This window comes from Sus scrofa, chromosome 4 (assembly GCF_000003025.6).
Source record: "Sus scrofa isolate TJ Tabasco breed Duroc chromosome 4, Sscrofa11.1, whole genome shotgun sequence".
NCBI lineage: Eukaryota > Metazoa > Chordata > Mammalia > Artiodactyla > Suidae > Sus > Sus scrofa.
In genome coordinates this window covers 115160590-115181406 of record NC_010446.5, presented here as the reverse complement: position 1 = coordinate 115181406, position 20817 = coordinate 115160590, and the positions used below count along the sequence as shown (strand labels likewise).

At 37.9% G+C, this 20817-nt stretch overlaps 1 protein-coding gene across 7 annotated transcripts in view; it reads left to right on the top strand.

The window, feature by feature from the left end:
• The window catches only part of AMY2 (amylase, alpha 2B (pancreatic)), a 37714-nt gene extending 28343 nt beyond the window's left edge, over positions 1-9371 (top strand). For 6 of the 7 annotated variants that reach the window (XM_021088711.1, XM_021088710.1, XM_005663621.3 and 3 more), the window contains 10 exons: positions 1178-1391; positions 1754-1900; positions 2747-2944; positions 3559-3789; positions 4528-4661; positions 5415-5537; positions 5630-5729; positions 7506-7624; positions 7730-7855; positions 9151-9371. In XM_021088711.1, coding sequence (XP_020944370.1) covers positions 1224-1391; positions 1754-1900; positions 2747-2944; positions 3559-3789; positions 4528-4661; positions 5415-5537; positions 5630-5729; positions 7506-7624; positions 7730-7855; positions 9151-9340 — 1536 coding nt within the window. In that variant the 5' untranslated portion in view covers positions 1178-1223 and the 3' untranslated portion in view covers positions 9341-9371. 7 annotated transcript variants of the gene reach the window in all.

The following is a 20817-nucleotide window of genomic DNA, read 5'->3' as shown; positions in this document are numbered from 1 at the left end:
TTCATCTCATTTTACTCTCCCCTTTATCACTCACACATGTTTAGCTGCACTGATGTTGAAAGTTTGTTCAGTGTCACTTGAGTATCCCACGGTTGTTCCTACCTTGGGCTTTTGCTATTGCACTTTCCTCTATGGAGACTGCTTTTCCTCTGATCTTCAAATAAGTGGGTCCTTCTACTCCTTCCGGTTCTGGCTGACAATCACTCCCTCTGAAACAGCTTTCCTGACTATTTCCAGTCTAAAATATCCGGATGGGTCAGTCCTTTTCCCTTTAACTGCACCGTGGGTTCATGCTAGTTCTCACTGCTCTCTTTAACTTAGTATCGTTGTTGTTATCATTCCTTCCTGCTATATTTTCCTTACCTTCCCCTAGAATGTGAGCTGCCTGAGAACAAGAGTCTTGTCTGTCTTGTTCATCCTTGTATCCTGAGTATCATGCCGGCATTTAGCAAAAGCACTCGGTCACTACCTGTTGGATGAATGGATTAGGTTTTTCCCACCTGTACGGTTATGTCTTTACTAGGATTTCATGTACCTTACGAAGGAAAATAGATGTGGATTCATTAACTTAGTGTTCTGGCTATTATAAGAGACTTTTTGATAGAAGGAGAAAAAAAAAGTCCATTCTTTCCTGCTACAGCCAGTGCATTTTCACATGCGTTAATGTAAGCGTGGGGAAAAAAAAATCTGACTCCTAAAGTCGTGGTCATTTAACTTCCAGATAACTTCCTAAATCTTAGTGGAGAATCTCAAGTATCTAACAACTGGGGTAGGAGGTACCAACTGAACTGAGTTGAATAACATGTGTCTTTTTACAATGGAAACATTGCACGTGTTTACAGACAGTTAGGCACCATTGTGACTGTGAATTCAGTTGGCTCTAATTCCACCTCTGTCAGTGAAGGACTTCAGAAATAAGATCTAATCCTACCTAAACAATACATGATTAAGGCCTTTCTGTAGATAACATGCCAGATGTTTCAAAACTTGCTGTTCCCTCAGTAAGGAAAACATTGTCTGAAAAGGTCATTTAGATAGTATTCCTGGGAGATTTTCGGGATGTTCCTCACCTGTTTAGTGTAATTATCAATAGTTATTTTTGGAGTATGCATTCACGGTTTGTGCTCTAAGTATTTATTCATGTCAATATTTGCTTTGTAAAATATGCTTCTTGCAGGATTATAAATACTTGCCGGGAAGACCGTTGACAACCTCAGAGCAAAATGAAGTTGTTTCTGCTGCTTTCAGCCTTTGGGTTCTGCTGGGCCCAGTATGCCCCACAAACCCAGTCTGGACGAACGTCTATTGTCCATCTGTTTGAATGGCGCTGGGTTGACATTGCTCTTGAATGTGAGCGGTATTTGGGCCCCAAAGGATTTGGAGGGGTACAGGTGGGTATGGTTCGCAGTATAAATTGGAGATTTTGCCGTGCTTAGAGTAAAAGGCATTGCGATCTGTGTCTGTGAAGCTGGGACGTTAGTTCACAGGTTAAGTAGGCGAAGTAAAACAGTTTTCTGAAGAAGAAACACACGTGAAATTGTTGGCAACTCACTGTTTTATTTCTAATACCATATTTTTTAAGCAGGACATTTCCGCTGTGATATTGATATTCTTACCTGGTTGTAAAGAACGGTGGCAGCATATACAAAGATTCAGAAAAGAAAAAAATAGTGTGTTACTGAATAGTTTCCAGGATGGTCAGTGATACAGAGTGAGCCATAATTGATACTTATTAAGGTTGTTTTATTTGCAGGTCTCCCCCCCCAATGAAAATATAGTAGTCACTAACCCTTCAAGACCTTGGTGGGAGAGATACCAACCAGTGAGTTACAAGTTATGTACCAGATCAGGAAATGAAAATGAATTCAGAGACATGGTGACTAGATGTAACAACGTTGGCGTAAGTGAATTAAAGCTTCCTTTAAAAATCTTGTGTAGAGAACTCATTTCTCTCTCCTGTCTCAATTTCCTCTTGAGAAGAACAGTTTTCCTATACTTTCCAGGTCCACTGCATGCTTTAGCTCTAAACTCAAATGTAATTGTTGTCTTATGTTCGACTTTGGTAAACATTTGAGTATGTGCCCTCTGTCTACTACAGGAGATATAAGTAAGAGTTTAAGGCCATGAACTTACTGATGAAGCAGAATATCAACTTTGACCCCGTATGACTTTTTCTGGGGGACCTTGTTTTGGAGTGAGAAATTGGAATTCTAGTTACAGGTTTTGCTGTTGCCTTAATGTGGCTTGTGTCCCCACCCATAATTTTGGGGTCTTCCTTCCTGTAGGTCCTTTGATGGTAAATAATGCCATAATTATTTTCTCTTTGAGGAGGAGTGTAATGAGCGAGAATATCTACTCTTCCTTCTTCTGACCCTACACAGGTGGTAGAGACTGGCTGCTTATTTCTAAGGACGACCTATGGACATGTCAAAAGTCAATAATCGCTCCGGCCTCAGCTGATTCTTACTGACCACCATAAAAAGGCTGTGTTTTTTTTCGTGGTTATGGTAGTTTGGGGTTCTCTCAGTGTATCCCACACGCAGGTAGTTGGCCAAATGGCTAGAACGCCTGTGGGCCTTCCCAGTGATTTCCTCTCACACTTGACCTTTGCTCTTCTGGGAAGCTAAGGTATAAGATAAGGAAGAGGTATCTTAGAGTGTTGCTAACAAGCAGTACACCTTGATCAGGAGTCTTCTAATTTCTGCCTCTTTAGAAGGTAACCTGAAATGGAACCTTTGACTTTCAGGTGCGTATATATGTGGATGCTGTCATTAATCATATGTGTGGAAGTGGTGCAGCTGCAGGAACGGGCACCACTTGTGGAAGTTATTGCAACCCTGGAAATAGGGAGTTTCCAGCAGTCCCATACTCTGCTTGGGATTTTAACGATGGTAAATGTAAAACTGCAAGTGGAGGAATCGAGAGCTATAATGATCCTTATCAAGTAAGTAAAAAAATTAAAAAAGCAAGAACTATCTGTGCTTCTCAGCAAGTAGCTTATTGCTCTCCATTTAAAAGCTATTAGTCCAGATTCCTTAGGAAAACAGGGTTCCAAGTCTGACTGTTAAAATGAGAACCTGGAGTTCCTCTGTGGCTTAGCATGTTAGTAACCAGACAGAGTGTCCATGAGGATGTGGGTATGATCCCTGGCCTTGCTTCGTGGGGTAAGGGTCTGGCATCGCCCCAGGCTGTGGTATCAGTCACAGCTGCAGCTCTGATTGGACTCCTGGGCTGGGCACTTCCAAAGGCTAGAGATGGGGCCATGGAAAGAAACACAGTGAAATAAAAGGAATTTCAGGGCAATGCTTAAAATAGTGTTTTCCAAATTGAATTTCTCCCAGTGAAAAAGCTCATCCTCTTTACTTCCTACCTTCTCCATTTTCATACTAGAAAATATGTTCCAGGCATGCGCATATGAGGATGGCAGTCTCCTCAGAGACCAAGGCCTAGAATGCAGTGAAGGAATGTCTGTTAATGAGTAAATGAATGCATAGTCAGGTGAATGCTCAGGGAAAGATGATGTTTTCTGTATGAGTCACTCCATTTTTGCCTCAATAGGTCAGAGATTGTCAACTGGTTGGTCTTCTTGATCTTGCACTGGAAAAAGATTATGTGCGCTCCATGATTGCTGATTATCTAAACAAACTCATTGACATTGGTGTAGCAGGGTTCCGAATTGATGCTTCTAAGCACATGTGGCCTGGAGACATAAAAGCAGTTTTGGATAAACTTCACAACCTAAACACCAACTGGTTCCCTGCCGGAAGTCGACCTTTCATATTCCAGGAGGTACCTCAATGTGTATACGTGCATGGGAAACCCTGTAATGTAATTCGTTAGAAAAGCAGTAGCGGGTTTCACTGAAAGTACCATTTCTGTGTAGATTAGTGGCTACAGCATTTACACAGCAGGGTGTTGTTTAACCCCCTTCGAGTCAGAGGTAGCACATCTAGCTGTATGACAAGAGGTGTTTGATACAAACGCGGAGAATCTCCTTAGCTGCAGACAGCTTGTGGCATTTATCAGCTGCCCAGAGAGCATTTGAGATGACGGGTGGTAATGCAGTTGTTGTCCTGAGCTAGTCTGTGTGACTCACTCTTGGCTCCAGCACTCTCAGCTGTGTTGGTTTAGGCTAACTAACTTCTCTGGGTAGCAATTTTTTTTTTTCCAAAATTAATCGAAAGGGGTCATGGTAATGTCTTTGAAGGATTAAAGAGTTAATATTTATCAACCACGTAGAAATGTCGTCATGCAGATATTAAGTGCTGCTATACGTGTGAGCTACTCTTATCATTGACATGTGAGACTACATGAGGCCAGTAATTCCACAGGACTACAGGTCATTTTGTCCCATCACTTGTACTTTCTTAGCATAGGTGTAGCAAGGAAACAGGAATCTTGGTATAAGGCAAACCGTTAGGGGCATTTGGTGCAACACAGACAGTATAAAGCTATTGTCTGGGTAGTGTTAGTTTACCTTGTTAAAGTTCTTCCTTAACATGAGAGTTTCGTCTCCATTTCTACTAGGTGATTGATTTGGGTGGTGAGGCAATTCAAAGCAGTGAGTACTTTGGAAATGGCCGCGTGACAGAATTTAAATACGGTGCAAAACTGGGCACCGTTGTGCGCAAGTGGAGTGGAGAGAAGATGTCTTACTTGAAGTAAGTGAAATGTGAATTATACTTTGATTTACTTCACACATATTTGTGCCATACCCCAACACGGGTTACCTTCTCAAGGCAGATGTCTTTCACGGATTCATTGACTAATACTGTGTTATAATTCCCCAGACTGCAGTTGATTATATTTCTTATTTAGAATGTCAGTCACAAGGAAGTATGTCTAGAAAGCCAAAACGTAGAGATTTGCATCTGTGTATTAGAGGACTCTACTAGCCTTGACCAATATTGGTATATAATCTGTTAGTGCTAGGTTATTATTCAGAAGATTCATTAAGGATGAAGTCGCTATAATGTGGTCGTACTGTAGAATTTAGATATATTAAGAAATTAATTTCAAATATAAACTCTTTATCTTCTACGAATACAGTATGTAAGCCTTCTTTCATCCCCACTTGTCATTCTGTAGAGTGTGATATCAATGTTCGTTCACCCTTTGGAAATCCACCTCCATCATAATGTACCCAAACTATTGGAAACTAATTTTTGTAACACACATCTTCTACCTGTAACATGAATGTAATTGAAGTATTCCTACATATAAACACACATGGAATGTGTCTGAGGATTACATATCTATGTAATTTATGTTTCAAAGGCCCTACAGAATAATCATTTCGTTAGAGAATTTCATTAGAGGGTGCTCTACTGAAGGAAAGACATGTTAGGTTATTCTACAACTGTTATGAACGAATGCATTTATTTGAATTTAACGTTCTTTTGTTTGGTTTGTAGGAACTGGGGAGAAGGCTGGGGTTTCATGCCCTCTGATAGAGCCCTTGTCTTTGTTGATAACCATGACAACCAGCGAGGGCATGGAGCAGGGGGAGCATCTATTCTTACATTCTGGGACGCTAGGTAGGAAAAACAGTTCCCCGATTTTGAAGCTCCCTTTGAATGACATTAAAATATTGTTTTCTTCTGTGATGATGGTATTCTGTGCCTTTTAGACTGTACAAAGTGGCAGTTGGATTTATGCTCGCCCACCCTTACGGATTCACACGAGTGATGTCAAGCTACCGTTGGGCAAGAAATTTTGTGAATGGACAAGTAAGTTTTGGTGGTGTCCAAAAAATATCTTTTTCTCAAGGAGAAGAGGTTTTACTTGCACATGATGCCGTGACATACACTACGTATTTTGTCAAATATTTAGGGAAGGCCAGCCTGTTGCAGGGCTCTTTTAGCAATACGGTGGATATTAAAAAATAAAACGACTGGTCTCTATTGACCAGAGTGGGCCAGCTATTTCCAGATATGGTGAGCCTACTTCCTGCCCCCAAATAACCCACTTGAAAATAAGGATACAGCGAGTAAGGTAAGTATGCTTCTCATAAAGACCTACTTCATAGCACTGATATGAGGATGAAAAAGCCACACTTGCCAACCCCTTTAAAAAGTACCTGCCCTCAGCACAGGGAGGATAACAAATATTTGTTAAACCCGTTTCTAAAATGTTTTGTACTGGCGTGCAGAGAATTTGCCTAGTCGAACGGAGGTTCAGTAGGGAAAACAGAAGAAGAAGGAAAGTGCGTGTCTTAAAGAAGAGCTGTTTGCAGTCTGTTCTAGGAAGGAGAAAGAGCAGAGAAGTTTTGACAATGTGGCAAAGACATGAATCTGAGCAGTAATTTTAAAAAGGAACTGAGACATAGAGTGTTGAAGTATTTGGAAAGTTAGAGGTAAACTTCCTCTTTAATCGGAGGATTTCACATGCAGCTTCAAGTAGCAACTTCATACCTGAATTAGAAAATCGTCTTCATTGCACCCAAGATAGGTATTTATCTACTTTCTCCTAGATCCCTTTCAAGTTAGGAAGCTCATTCCTTTGTGGAGGACCTCGTTTTGTTTTTAGCGAGCTTTACTATTTGGAAGATGTCCCCTTCTCCTGAGCCTATTTCCTATAATTTTCAGTAACTGGCCCTATTTCTGATGGCAGGAGTCATGGCATAAGTCCATTCTCCCTCTTCCCATAACATTTCCAAGACATTTTAGGACTTCTGCATGCTAGAAACGTTTGATTTGTCCACTGTTTATGATACGGCATGATTTTAAGACACACTCTGATAACCTTCCTAGGCATAGTCTGTTGTTTATTTAATGATTATCTTAAAAAATACCAGTCTGAAGAATACAGTATTGGAGTTCCCTTATGCCTGAGAAGTTAAAGATCCAGCATTGTCACTGCGGTGGCTCAGGTTTGATCCCTGCCTAGGAAGTTCCACATGCAGTGGGTGTGGCCGTTAAAAAACTGAAGAAAAAAGAGAACTACATTTAAAAGAGAAATGCACAATATTAAAAGTTTGGTCAGGTGTGTAAAGATTATTGTGGTGTTTTGATTAGTGCACTTACTCAACAAGGAGGAATGAAAGAAAGTGATATTTATTTAGCAGATTTTTGGAAGCATTTTTACATAAATTATTTCAATGTTATAGCAACAAAGCAAAAGCTTCATTTTAAGAAGAGGAAAATCAGGCAGAGAAATGATGAATATTATCTAAGTTTTCTTGGCCAGTTGTCATAGAACCTGCTGTTTCTGACGCAAAAGTCCTTGCCGTTTCCATGAAATTACATTATCTACAAGTGATGTTAAGAAATCATTGCAATTCCTTGGAAAGCAAACGAAAGAGTAAAAAAACCAAAACCAATCATACCCTTGTTTGAAATATGGGCGCAGAGAAGGTGAAGTTTGGAAGGAGAAAAGTAAAAATAATGAAGGAGTTGGATTCTAAATGAAGACACCATGAAGACCCCAATAGAACAGATTGAGTTTGGGAAACATGCTGTGTTAAACATGCTGTCTTTTAAAATGATTTCTTTTTGCCAATCAAGGATGTTAATGATTGGATTGGGCCACCAAATAATAACGGGGTCATTAAGGAAGTTACTATTAATGCAGATACTACCTGTGGCAATGACTGGGTCTGTGAGCATCGATGGCGTCAGATAAGGTAAGACTACTTGTTTAGAGGTATCCTCTAATAATAAACCTTCTGAAGACTTTATCTGAAGCCATGGAATTACTCATCAACGTTTCCCATGCCATTTTGTCTTAGGAACATGGTTTGGTTCCGTAACGTGGTGGACGGCCAACCTTTTGCAAACTGGTGGGATAACGGAAGCAACCAGGTAGCTTTTGGAAGAGGAAACAGAGGATTCATTGTCTTTAACAATGATGATTGGTAAGTTGATACCCATTTGAAATAATGTTTATGCTTTTATATGTTCTTGGTTTATTGCTGTTTTCTTTCTGCTCACCTAATTTTTTCATAGGTGAAAAAATCTGATTTTTTCAGATTTTTCACCTGAAAAACCCTCAAGTCAGTGGATTAAGAAAACATAGTGATGAGATAAGGGCCCACTTTCCGTGCACTGTTGTGTATCATATGCAGATAGATAGGATGCCCGTGTATATGCTTACATATACACACTTCACACAAAATACACAAAGTAGTTAACAGAAAAGTTGTGAAATCCCTGAAGAATTCCTTACAGGCCTTTGTTGAAATCAAGAGAAATTATGCCTCAAGACTAAAACACCTTTCTCTCTCTCTCTCTCTTTGGCCTATTCTGGTCTCTAGTGCTTTTGAGTTTGTCTAGTTCTGTTTTCACTCTCCAATCTCTCTGTGACAAATAATGTCTTTTAAAGTACATATATAAAGAATATGTATGTTATGTTCAAAGATCGACCTCAGGAGATCTTTTGAGTTTTAGTTCTGAGACTTCTCCTTACTGACTTTTTATTTGTGATACCTGCATTCTCTACCTCGGGTATAGTGCTTCCCTCACATACCCAGAAGTCCTCTTTGCAAGCAGTTGACATGTGTCAGTGCAGGGTCTGCCGCCACTCATGCTTAGCTCGTTCTAGCCCAAACTGTATTTTACTGATGAAAACTAAATCAAATTCATCTCTTTCTTGCTCAAAGAATCCACGGCTGGTTCTTTAATTTCTATCGTTTGTAGATGAGTAGAGCAAAATCGATTTATGAGAGGCTTTACCTTTGAAAACCATATACTGCTTCAAAGAAATGCAAGCAACTTTTTATCTCCTCTTGAAGAGAATAAATTTTTGAGGAAATAATCAAATTTAAATTCTTGGAAGTAATCGGTATTTTCTTGTGCTCAGATGAGGACACATTTAAGATACTTGCGTTTACCACGAGAAGCACTTTTCTCTAAGCGAGGCGATCCAGTCCAATTTGCAATGATACTCTTCGACCTTAAATTTTTTAAAAATAATGTTCCCTACTGACTGGGAAATTGCTGTGTTTTCTCTAAGAATAGTTTTGGCCCTGAGCAAACGATTTACACCCACTGGAGAGGTCCTTGTGTTATATTTTCTTTGCACGGAGACCCCGACTTCTTAGAGTTCTTAGAGTTCTACGGCTCAGAGTTAAGCTGCTTGTTTTAGAGATGGCCCGTGTTCCTGCTTTTAATTGTGTTGAACTCAAGTTACATCTTAACTTTTATTTTACAGGCAATTATCTTCAACTTTGCAAACTGGTCTTCCTGGTGGCACATACTGTGATGTTATCTCTGGAGATAAAGTTGGTAACAGTTGTACAGGAATTAAAGTCTATGTTTCCAGTGATGGCACAGCTCAGTTTTCTATTAGTAACTCTGCTGAAGATCCATTTATTGCAATTCATGCTGAATCCAAATTGTAAAATTTGAATTAAATACATCTTCCAAGAGCAATAAGAAGTGTTTGTTTCCTTTCTTTATGTATGCGACATATAACTTCCTACAATTCATTAGTTTTTGGTAAAAGCTATCATCAGCAATAAACTTGGAAAGCTCAGAAAAGCATGAAAATGACATATATGATTATAAGATGATCGCAAACAACAGTTTGTCAGGTGGCAGAAGACTCACATTGACCTCTTTGTCAAAAAAGTTTCCACGAACTCAGAGAAGCATGCTGACAAGTATTTTTTTGGCCATGAACACAATCTGCCGAGCTGTGTCTCTCTCATGTGTGCCTGTATTTCTTCCGTAAGGTGTTTCTAACCCTTGGGTAGGGGTAGCTGCTTTTATGATGAGTCCCATACAAAGGTATAAGGTCTGGGTGTTTTTCACAATATATAGGCCCTTTCATGGTTTATTAGGTAAAACAATAAAAGACACTAAAATAATGCAATCCGTAATTCTTAATTTTATGGAGCTCACAGGACTAGTCTACTTTACATTATTTTCTCCTTTACTTTCCCTTTCTAATGGCTATAACCTAATGCTATTGCATGGCTCTTTGTTCCGCCTCTTAACCCCCTAATATGGGTGTATTTACAGCTCTCATGGAACTGTATAGTACAAGGGGCATGTTCAAGGTAAAAGAGGTTATCTAGGAACATAACACATCAAGAATGTCTATTGAAATTTTAGCTATTCAATTACTTGACTAAAGAACTTCATCTTCTGTTGATTCTGGTGAGGCTGGCTGTAGCAGCATCATTTACTTTAGTCCTTCCTTAAATCATTCCATTCTCTACAGTGCGACCAGAGTGATCTTTTCAAATCAGAAGGCCACTGCCATCATCACCTGCACCAGCACCTTTTCAAAATCCTATCAATGGATTACCACTCACCTTAGAATAAAAGGACAAATTATTAACAGGTATATAAGATCCTTCTGTATCGGAAATGTCACCTCACAAAACTCCCTTCTTTTTTTTTTTTTAACACAAGTTGTCTTATTTATTTATTAATGTATGTATTTATTTATTTATTTTGTCTTTTGTATTTTTAGGGCTGCATTCAAGGCATATGGAGGTTCCCAAGCTAGGGGTTGGACAGGAGCTACAGCTGCTGGTCTGCCCCACAGCCATAGCAACGTGGCATCTAAGCCGTATCTGCGACCTACACCACAGCTTGCCCAACGCCAGATGCTTAACCCACTGAGCAAGGCCAGGGATCGAACCCACAACCTCATGGTTACTGGTTGGGTTCCTTAACCACTGAGCCACAACAGGATTCCCAAAACTCCCTTCTTACCTTTTTTTTTTTTTTTCCCCCTCTACCCATGCTAACTTTTTAGTTAATCAAGCTGGCCAAGTTCCCTTTATCTCCTCAAGTTCAACTCTGGAAATTCTGCTTCTTATACTTTGAAGGTTCTTTTCCTAATTAACCCCTATTCATCATTCAATCTTAGTTCAAAGGCCACGTCAACATGGACACTTACTCAGGATTAGGTCAAGTCTCCCTATTATGCCATGATTTTCAATACTTGCCTCTTTAGCTCTCACCATGATACTGTGGGACTGTGTCTATTTTGCTCTTTTTTGAATCCTTTGTCTCAGGACAGGCTCTGGCACACATGATTTATGAACTGAATAATTCTTTGTTAAACAAATTGAGATCATGAAAGAGAAGAAAAGGAAATATATATCTATCTATCTATATATATATATAGATATATATATATATACACACATTTTTTTTGAGGGGAAACTTATTTGTAAAGGAAGGCCTAGCAATAGAGATCTTCCTCCCATTCTCTCTTCAATTCTTCCCCAGTTTAATTAACTTCTGATTACCCTGATATCTCATGTCATAAATGTCATGGAGTCTCATTGAAGCATAAAAAGTACAAGCGTATCTCAGAGATGTTGCTGATTTAGTTCCAGATCACTGTAATAATGTGAAGACATCAATAAAGCAAGTTACATGCTGTGTGGGTTTTTTTTTTTTTTTTCAGTGTTCTAGTGCCTCTAAAGGTTAAATTTACAATGCACTATAGTCTGTTAAGCATGCAGTGCCATTATATCTTTCTAATGGGCGTACCTTACTAAAAAAGACCTTATTGGGAAAAGAAGCTCTCATTTGAACCTTCAGTGAGTCATAATCTTTTTCCAGTAGTGGCGTCAAAGATCAGTGATCACAGACTGCCCTAAAGTTTGGGAAATTTTTGAAATATTGCAAGAATTGCCTAAATGTAGCAGAGAGACCAAATGAGCACATACCATTGGAACGGTGATGCCCTATAGACTTGCTCAATTCAAAGTTGCCCAGACCTTCAGGTTATAAAGAGCACAACAAAACAAGGAGTGTGGTATGCCTATATTTGACAACGTTCCACATCTCTTCTTGGGAGAAACTCTCAGGAAATGAAGTGTAGAAGGAATATACCTCAACATTATAGAAGTCATGTATGTCAAGCCCACAGATAACATCCTACTCAAAGATGAAAAGCTGGAAGTTTTTCCTTTAAACTCAGGAAAACACAGGAATGTCCATTTTCCTCATTTCTATTCAAGAGGCTCTAGCCATAACAGTTAAGCAAGACAAAGACATAAAAAGGCATCAAGGTCAGAGATGAAGAATTTTTTTTCCTGCATTCAAATGATGTGCTCTTATATATGGAAGCTCTTAAGGATGCCACCAAAAATCGGCGAGAAGGCATATTACTGAAGTTACAGGATAAAAGACGAACCTGAAAAAATAAATTTGTTTCCATACACAAACAACAAACTATCAGAGAAACTATGAAAGAAATTCCATTTGCAACAGCACCAAAAAGAAAAGAATACTTAGGAAAAATTTAACCAAGGAGGTGAAAGATCTTTATGCTGAAGACATTGATGGAAGAAATTGAAGAAGACACAAACAAGCAGAAAAAGGTCCCATGTTCTTGAATTGGAATAGTATGGATACATGAGAATTCCTTATTTCATACTAAAGTTTGAAACTGCAGTAATCAAAATAGTATGGTATTGGCATAAAAATAAAGCATAGAGCAAAGGAACAGAACAAAGAACTTAGAAATAAACCCTTATGTACATGGTTAAATTATCTTTGCCAAGGAGTTCAGACAATGGAAAAGGATAGTCTCTTCAACAAATTGTACTGGGAAATCTGGATATCCTCATGACAAGAATGCAGTTGGACCCCTGTTTTATAGCACTTTAAAATTTATTTGAAATGGATTTAGGGAGTTCCCATTGTGGCTCAGTGGAGATGAATCTGAGTAGCCTCCAGGAGGATGCAGGTTCAATCCCTGGCCTCGCTCTGTGGGGTTAGGATCCGATGTTGCCCTGAGCTGTGGTGTAGGTCACAGATGGGGCTAAGATCCTCAGTTGCTGTGTAGGCCCACAGCTACAGCTCCGATTCGACCCCTAGCCTACTTACCTCCATATGCTGCCGGTGCAGCCCTAAAAAGACAAAAAAGTGAAAAAAAAAAAAAAAAGAATTTAAAACTTAAATATAGAACCTCTCAGGTGTCATCATAAAACTCCTAGAAGAAAATAGGAAAAATATTTATGACATTGGTCTTCGCAATGTTTCCATGTATAATGCATCAAAAGCACAGGCAAAGAAACCCCCAAATAAACAAGTGGATGACATCACACTAAAAACTGAAAGCTCCCGCACAGCCAAGAAAGTAGTCGATGTAATTAAAAAGGCAACCTTTATGGAATGGGAGGAAATGCTTGCAAACCATTCTCTGATAAAGGGGCTACTATTCAAAATATATAAGGAACTCTTATAACTCGGGAGAAAAACCCCAAAGAATCTGACTTTCAAATGGCAAAGGACCTGAAAGTAGTTTTCAAAGAAGACATACAAATGGCCAACAGATACATGCAAAGATACTCAGCATCACTTATCTTCAGGGAAGTGCAAAGCAAAACCACAAGATATCACCTCACGTGTGTTATGATGTCATTATCCAAAAGACAGGAGACAGCAAGTGTTGACAAAGATGTGGAATAGAAAACCCAAGTCCACGGTGGTTAAGAATGTAAATTGGTACAGCAATTGTGGGAAAGAGTATGGATGTTCCTCCAAAAATTAAATGTAAAACGACTATCGGACCCAGCAATCCCACTCCGGGGTATATATCCTGAAGGAATGCAATCAATATTTTGAGTTGATATCTTCACCCCCAAGTTCATGGCAACATTACACACAATGGCCAAGACATGGAAGCAACTTAAAGTCTGTCCATAGTGAATGGATAAAGATAATGTTACATAGGGACTTGGAGGGCATTGTGCTGAGTGAAATAAGCCAGAAAAGACAAACACATAGTCTGTTGTAGTACTTACATGTGATATCTTAAAAAATGAGTCAAACTGATAAAAACAGCATGTAGAATCTGTAGTTGTCAGGGCCTCGGGGCTGAGGAAACGGAGAGTCATGGGACACAGGGTACAAACCTTCAGTTATAAGTTGACTCTGAGGATCTATTGCACAGTAGGGTGACACTTGAAATTTGCTTAGAAAAGGTCTTAGTAATTGTTAGCAAAGAAAGTTAACTCTGCAAGGTGACGAAGATGTTAACTAACTTGATCGTGGCAAGCATTTCCTAGTGTTTATGTATAGCAACGCATCCCATTGTACATTTTCAATATACACAACTTTATCTGTCACTTATTCCTCAGTAAAGCTAGAAAACAGAGCCGTGGGGAAGTCAAGTATCTTGGCAAAGCTCCATCATGTTTTGAGGATGTTTTGTTTTCTGAAATTTTAATTTTTGTCTTCTTTTCAGGGTCACACCTGTGGTATATGGAAGTTCCTGGGATAGGGATCCAATAGGAGCTGCAGCTGCTGGCCTGTGCCACCGCCACAGCAAAGCCAGATCTGAGCCATGTCTCCGACCTCTGCCCCAGCTCACAGCTCCGCTGAACCGTTTAACCCACTGAGCCAGGCCAGGAACCAAACCCACATCCTCATGGATACTAGTCAGGTTCTTACCCCGGTGAGCACTTTTCAGGATTTTTACATCATAAGATCATTCAACTTTGTGGTGAACTATACCCCTGGTATGTCAACCAAGTATGCTTAAGACAGCCGAAATGGTGCCACTTGGTCTGGATATAATCAATTGGAAACTTATTTTTACTCTGTTCATAGTGCTTTCTAATACTCTTCTATGCAATAACATGTTACCAGTTTCTTCATATAGGTGTTTCATTTTATCTGCAGAAGTAATTCTGCCTGTGAATACTGAGTTATGTCTCTTCTTGCGGAAAGCAAAATAGCTATTTGTGTTGAAAAATTATGACGTATGCTTAGACTCATTTATCACTCAAACCTGAACCAGCAAACATCGTGGTAGAACATGACGGATCACAGAGAATGATTGGGGCATTAGCTCATGCCTTTGCAGAGTCATCTTAATAGTCTGATTATTAGCTTCGTTGGTTATCATTCAGCTTCCAAATAAAGTGCAGCCAGATGCTGGGCCAATATGTCATTATTGCTTCCGAAAAGACACATATGTTTAATAAACCAAATTCCTAAAGAGATTACTTTTTGTGGTATGAAGAGTTAAGTGTGGTGATCTTTCACAAAGGATGAAAAAAATCTTTAGTTATTTAAACCAAAACTTTTAGAACGTGCACTTTGTTTTTATGAATATGTAAAAACAGATTCCTTCATCTAGTTGAAATCGACTGGAAACAATTTCAGTCTTTATATTCAGGGTTAGTTTAATTAAGTTATTTAACTGAATTTTCCTTCTGTCTTCTTTCCTCTAAAGTCTCTTTCCTTTAGAAATAAAGGGGAAAATAATGTCGATTTATCAGATGCACCTTACCACTTGTTGCAGAGAATTATAAAATTTTAGAAGAAATTGTTCAAGAGTGCCAATAAAAACAATGCTTAAAAAAAGGGGAGGCGGGAATGACATATTAAAAGACCTTTCAAGATCTTCCACAGGAAATTGGACAGATGGGCAAATACACAGTCTGCTTGCTCTTTTTGTCCTTGAACATAAGCTCTGGGGAAAAAAACAACCACCAAAAAAACGTGTGGCTAAGAGCCAAAACATAATCTGTTTTGGGTAGAAATGGGTGCGTTGGAAGTGTGAAGGTACAAAAAGTACCACTCACACACGAATAAAAGGTGGTAGCTGTTATTTTCCTGTAACTGCAACTGCAATTCTGCAAGATCCAATTCAGATTTTTGAAACTACTAAGAATATTTTTTGTCATGAAACGATTATATATTTTCATAATCAATTCAAATAAAGGACATTTTTGAATCACCTCTTTGACCTCAGTTTCCTCAGCCATAAATTGAAAATAATATCTAATTTTTTAGCCTGATGTATTAAATGAAATATCGTATGTAATATGGTAATCATTATTTCTAGCTAAATACATACTCCTTCATCTCAGTAAGAATATTTCATATTTTTTAAATTTAAAGTGTAGTTGACTGACAATATTTTGTAATTTCTCCTGTACAGCAAAGTGACTAAGTCATACACATATATACATTTTTTATCCTACTTTATATCATGGTCTCTTACAGAATCATGGATATTGTCCCCTGTGTATTCAAAGGAACTTTTTCTTAATAAGTTTTCTCATATTAACTTCCATCGTGTTATATCACAAGTGACTGGATATAGTTCCCTGTGCTATGTAGCAGGACCTCATTTTTTACCCATTCTAAATATAATAGTTTGCACCCTCTAACCCCGAAGAAAAGAATACGCTACAAAACATTAAAAAGTTTTTATAGTGTCTATTTAGTGTAGTCCTCCAGCACAGAAAAAAATTTCACTGTATTGGTCCTTTTCCTGCTTTTAATTTAAATTTTAAAAATTTACATATTTTATATCTAGAAAAATAGAGTAGGAATATAGAACAAACAACAACATCAGGCAAGATAAAGAGAATGTCCTTATTAGGCTCTGTTAAAATATTTGTTTCAGGAGTTCCTATTGTGGCTCAGGGTTTAAAAACCCAATACAGTGTCTTCGAGGATGTGGGTTCAATCCCTGGCCTCGGTGGGTTAAAGATCTGGTGTTGCCACAAGCTGTGGTATAGGTCACAGATGTACCTCAGATACAGTGTTGCTGTGCCATAGGCCTATGTTTCAACACTTAGCCTGCGAACTTCCATACACTGCATGTGCAGCCATAAAAAGAAAAAAAAAATTATTCCATTCTAAGCAAAGAATTGTATGGGAAGAGAAATTTTTCTCTCTTCTCCAGGATGCCTTCCTAGTTTGAAGTACTATGAAAAAACAAAACAAAACAAAACAAAACCACTCTCTGTTATTTAATTTACTTACCAAATGTTTGTTTCTTGAGCGCAATTTTGTAAATTTTTCTATTTTATTATGTGTTTCTCAAGCGCAGTCAGAGCCAATGACTATTTCGTTTACAAATTTGTGTTGAGCTTATGAAAATATTTTAATATAGTTGCTGCTTTAAAAACATTGATGATTGTTAGTCTGATGGTTAATAAATAAAGGAAAATTGACATTTATCCCCTTTAATAAATGATTTTAAAGTGTCCTAAAAAAATCAAAGTGTACTATTTTCCTCATTCTATCTTTATACGTTTATAGGTAAATAAAGTTGGTTAAGAATAAGGAAATAAGGAGCAGAATTATGTTGAAACAACTCATCACAAGGTGGCACTGCTGTTTCAAATATGAGGCTATCCTTTCTCTTTTTGGGGGTGATCTTTTAAAATATTTTAAATATTTTGAAAATATTTCATACTATCTTAAGGAGCTCAACTCTCAGATAAACTTTTAGAAAGTACCATCCACAATTAGTGTTACCTATTGGGTATAATTTATGCAAGTTTTCTTTTCTTTCCTCTTCTCTTCTCTTCTTTCCTTTTCTTTTTTTTTTTTTTTTAAATCAGAGTCTGTGAAGTTCCCAGTCTCAAACATCCAACTTGTTGGAATTTAGACATGCTAATCTAATCTAATGCCCTTAGGGGAAAAATAAGCAGACAGACATATTTCAGGCCCTAATACTTCTATTTTTTACTTAATTTCTTTAGTTCCTTGTTAAGAAAAGAATTCCATAAATGTCATTATTAGGTTGTGACAGTAAATTTTGTCTATCAAGTTAGTAATTACTATTATTTATGGGAAAGAGAAAATATTTAAGACTTGGAATTAGTATTTTGGAAAGAAGGCAGTGTCATAGAACTTATTATCAAAGTACATCTCGTATATAAAGTTGAAATCAAAACCGAGAAAAATACCATCAAGTACTTATATTCTCTGTAAGAAATATCCATTTAGGCTTATTTTCACTGACTACAGTCACAGTTTCAATAGCTATAGTATTACTTACAGAGTTTTATTTTTTACATGAAAGCAATACCCTCAGAATAAAGTATCTGAGCAACAGAAGCCTTAAAGTGAGAGGTTCTACTCATTAAGTGGGCTAGAAAGACTAATAAGAATAAACATTGGCAATCACCTTTATAAGCCTAAAGAGAAAAGAATAATACTAAAAATAACCTTCCTGCCTGCAGTTACCAAGAGAGATAGAAGTAATTTATTTATTTATTTATTTATTTATCTTAATGAATTTTATTACATTTATAGGTGTACAACAATCGCTACAACCAAATTTTATAGCATTTCTATTCCAAAACCCTCAGTGCATCCCCCCACTCCACAACATGTCTCATTTGGAAACCATAAATTTTTCAAAGTCTGTGAGTTATTATCTGTTCTGCAAAGAAGTTCATTGTGTCCTTTTTTTTAGATTCTACACGTAAGTGATAGCATTTGATGTTGGTGTCTCATTGTCTGACTGTCTTCACTGAGCATGATAATTTCTAGGTCCATGTTGCTAATTTCTAGATCCATGTTGCTAAAAATGCCATTATTTTGTTCCTTTTAATGGCTGAGTAACATTCCCACATCTTTTTCATCCACTCCTCTGTTGATGGACATTTAGGTTGTTTCCATGTCTTGGCTATTGAAAGTAGTGCTGCAATGAACATGGGAGTACATGTGTCTTTTCGAGTCACGGTTTTCTCTGGATAGATGCCCAGGAGTGGGATTGCTGGATCAAATGGTAATTCTATTTTTAGTTTTCTGAGGAATCCCCATACTGTTTTCCACAGTGGTTTCACCAACTTACATTCCCACCAACTGTGCTAGGGTTCCTTTTTCTCCACACCCTCTCTAGCACTTATTGTTTGTAGACTTTTGGATGATAGCCATTCTGGCTGGTATATGGTGGTACCTCAGAGTGGTTTTGATTTGCATTCCTCTAATAATGAGTGATGTTGAACATCTTGTCATGTGTTTTTTGGCCATCTGTATATCTTTGGAGAACCATCTGCTTAGACCTTCTGCCCATTTTTTGATGGGGTTATTTGTTTTTTTTTGGTATGGAGCTGCAGAAGGTGTTTATAAATTTTGGAGATTAATCCCTTGTCAGTTGATTCACTTGCAAAGATTTTCTCCCATTCTGTGGGTTGTCTTTTTGTTCTGTTTAGGGTTTCCTTTGCTGTGCAGAAACTTTTAAGTTTGAGTAGGTCCCATTTTTTTATTTTTGTTTTTATTGTTAATACCATAAGAGGTGGATCTGAGAAGATGTTGCTGTCATTTATGTCAGAGTGTTTGGCCTATGTTTTCCTCTAAGAGTTTTATAGTGTCTGGTCTTATATCTAGGTCTTTAATCCATTTGGAGTTTTTTTTTTTTTGTATGGTGTTAGGGAGTGTTCTCATTTCATTCTTTTCGATGTGGCTGTCCAGTTTTCCCAGCACCACTTATTGAACAAGCTGTCCTTTCTCCATTGTATATTCTTGCCTCCTTTGTCATACATTAGTTGGCTGTAGGTGCGTGGGTTGAATTCTGGGTTTTCTATCCTGTACCACTGATCTGTATTTCTGTCTTTGTGCCAGTGCCATATGGTTTTGATGACTATAGCTTTGTAGCATAGTCTGAAGTCAGGGAAGAAGTAGTTTAAAAGTACAGTTTTAGAAGGAATAGTGCAATAGCTTTTAAGCTTTGCAAACTATATGTTAAGGACTAGGTAAGTTATATTTCAAAGCCTGAATGAACTTGCTCATCATAGATAAATAGCTTCTGTGTTTGTGGATTTAGCTTGTGATTGGTCACACTAGCATACATGGCAGGATGCTATTCTTGTAGGTAAAACTTCTGCAGTTAATACGCAATAAATCATTGTTCAGAATAATTGTTAGTTACTGGGAAGTGAGAAGGAGTAAGAGGAAGAGGAAGAGGAGAAGAAAATAAGACCAAATGAAAAAGCAAAACCCTACAGTTAGAGAGTTCTGCACTAACGTCACCTTGTTAGAGAGCCCCTTCCTTGACTACTCACACCTCTTACCTTCAGTGCCCTGACATGACAGATAGAGACTTTTGTGTTGTCTGTCTTCCTTACCAGATTACAAACTCCATGATAGCAGGATTCATGTTTTGTTCACTGCCTTATCCTCAGTGTATCCACCATAATAGATTTCTTAATAAATATTTGTTCAATAAATGAATGTATTTTCATACATCATAGAATAGAAATATAATTGCATTTTTCTTAATAATAAGCAACCTGTAGTAGATATTATTAAACATGAATTTTAGGTGCTATTACTAGACAATGCTTGAAATCTGTCTTTAACCAACTAAAACTTGGATGTCCAGTATTGTTTTCCTCTAATTAATATGTAACATGAAAAAAATAAGAAATATGTAGAAGTTTGAGGAATGAGAATATTTGGGATGTGGCTACCCATGGGACTCACCAAGTGGCATTATTTTGGTAAATTCATCATTTTTTAAGTCTGGCTTTAGTCTAAGACATACAAACATTCAACCTTATTCAGTCTTTTTTACTGGAGATAATATTTTCCAAATGATAATTTAGTCCACTCTCAACTTCTCAAATTGGGGTGTGCTTGCCTCTTGGGAATAGCTGGCTAAATGCCATAGCCAAAGTGCTCTCATGGGGGTGAGTGCAGAAAGGTAAAATGAGACAGAGAGCTTCAGTCTAAGCCTAAGCAGAGTTCCCAACCATTGAATTTGAAGAATGTAACTTAAATATCTTTACACATTTTTTTTTTAAGGGCTATACCAGCAGCATATGGAAGTTCCCAGGCTAGGGGTTGAATGGGAGCTGTAGCTTCCAGCATATACCACAGCCATAGCAACACAGGATCTGAGCTGCATCTGGGACCTACACTGCAGCTTGTAGCAATGCTGGTTCCTTAACCCCCTGAGAAAGGCTGGGGATAGAACCCATGTCCTCATGGATACTAGTTGGGTTCGTTACCACTGAGCCACAATGGGAACTCTGTCTTTACATGTTTTATAGTTTACTTCTTAATATATTCATATTTATTTTAAAATAAAAATAATGTTCTGACCCTCTTACTGTCAAAAGATGATGCTCTGGTTTGCTGTTTTCTC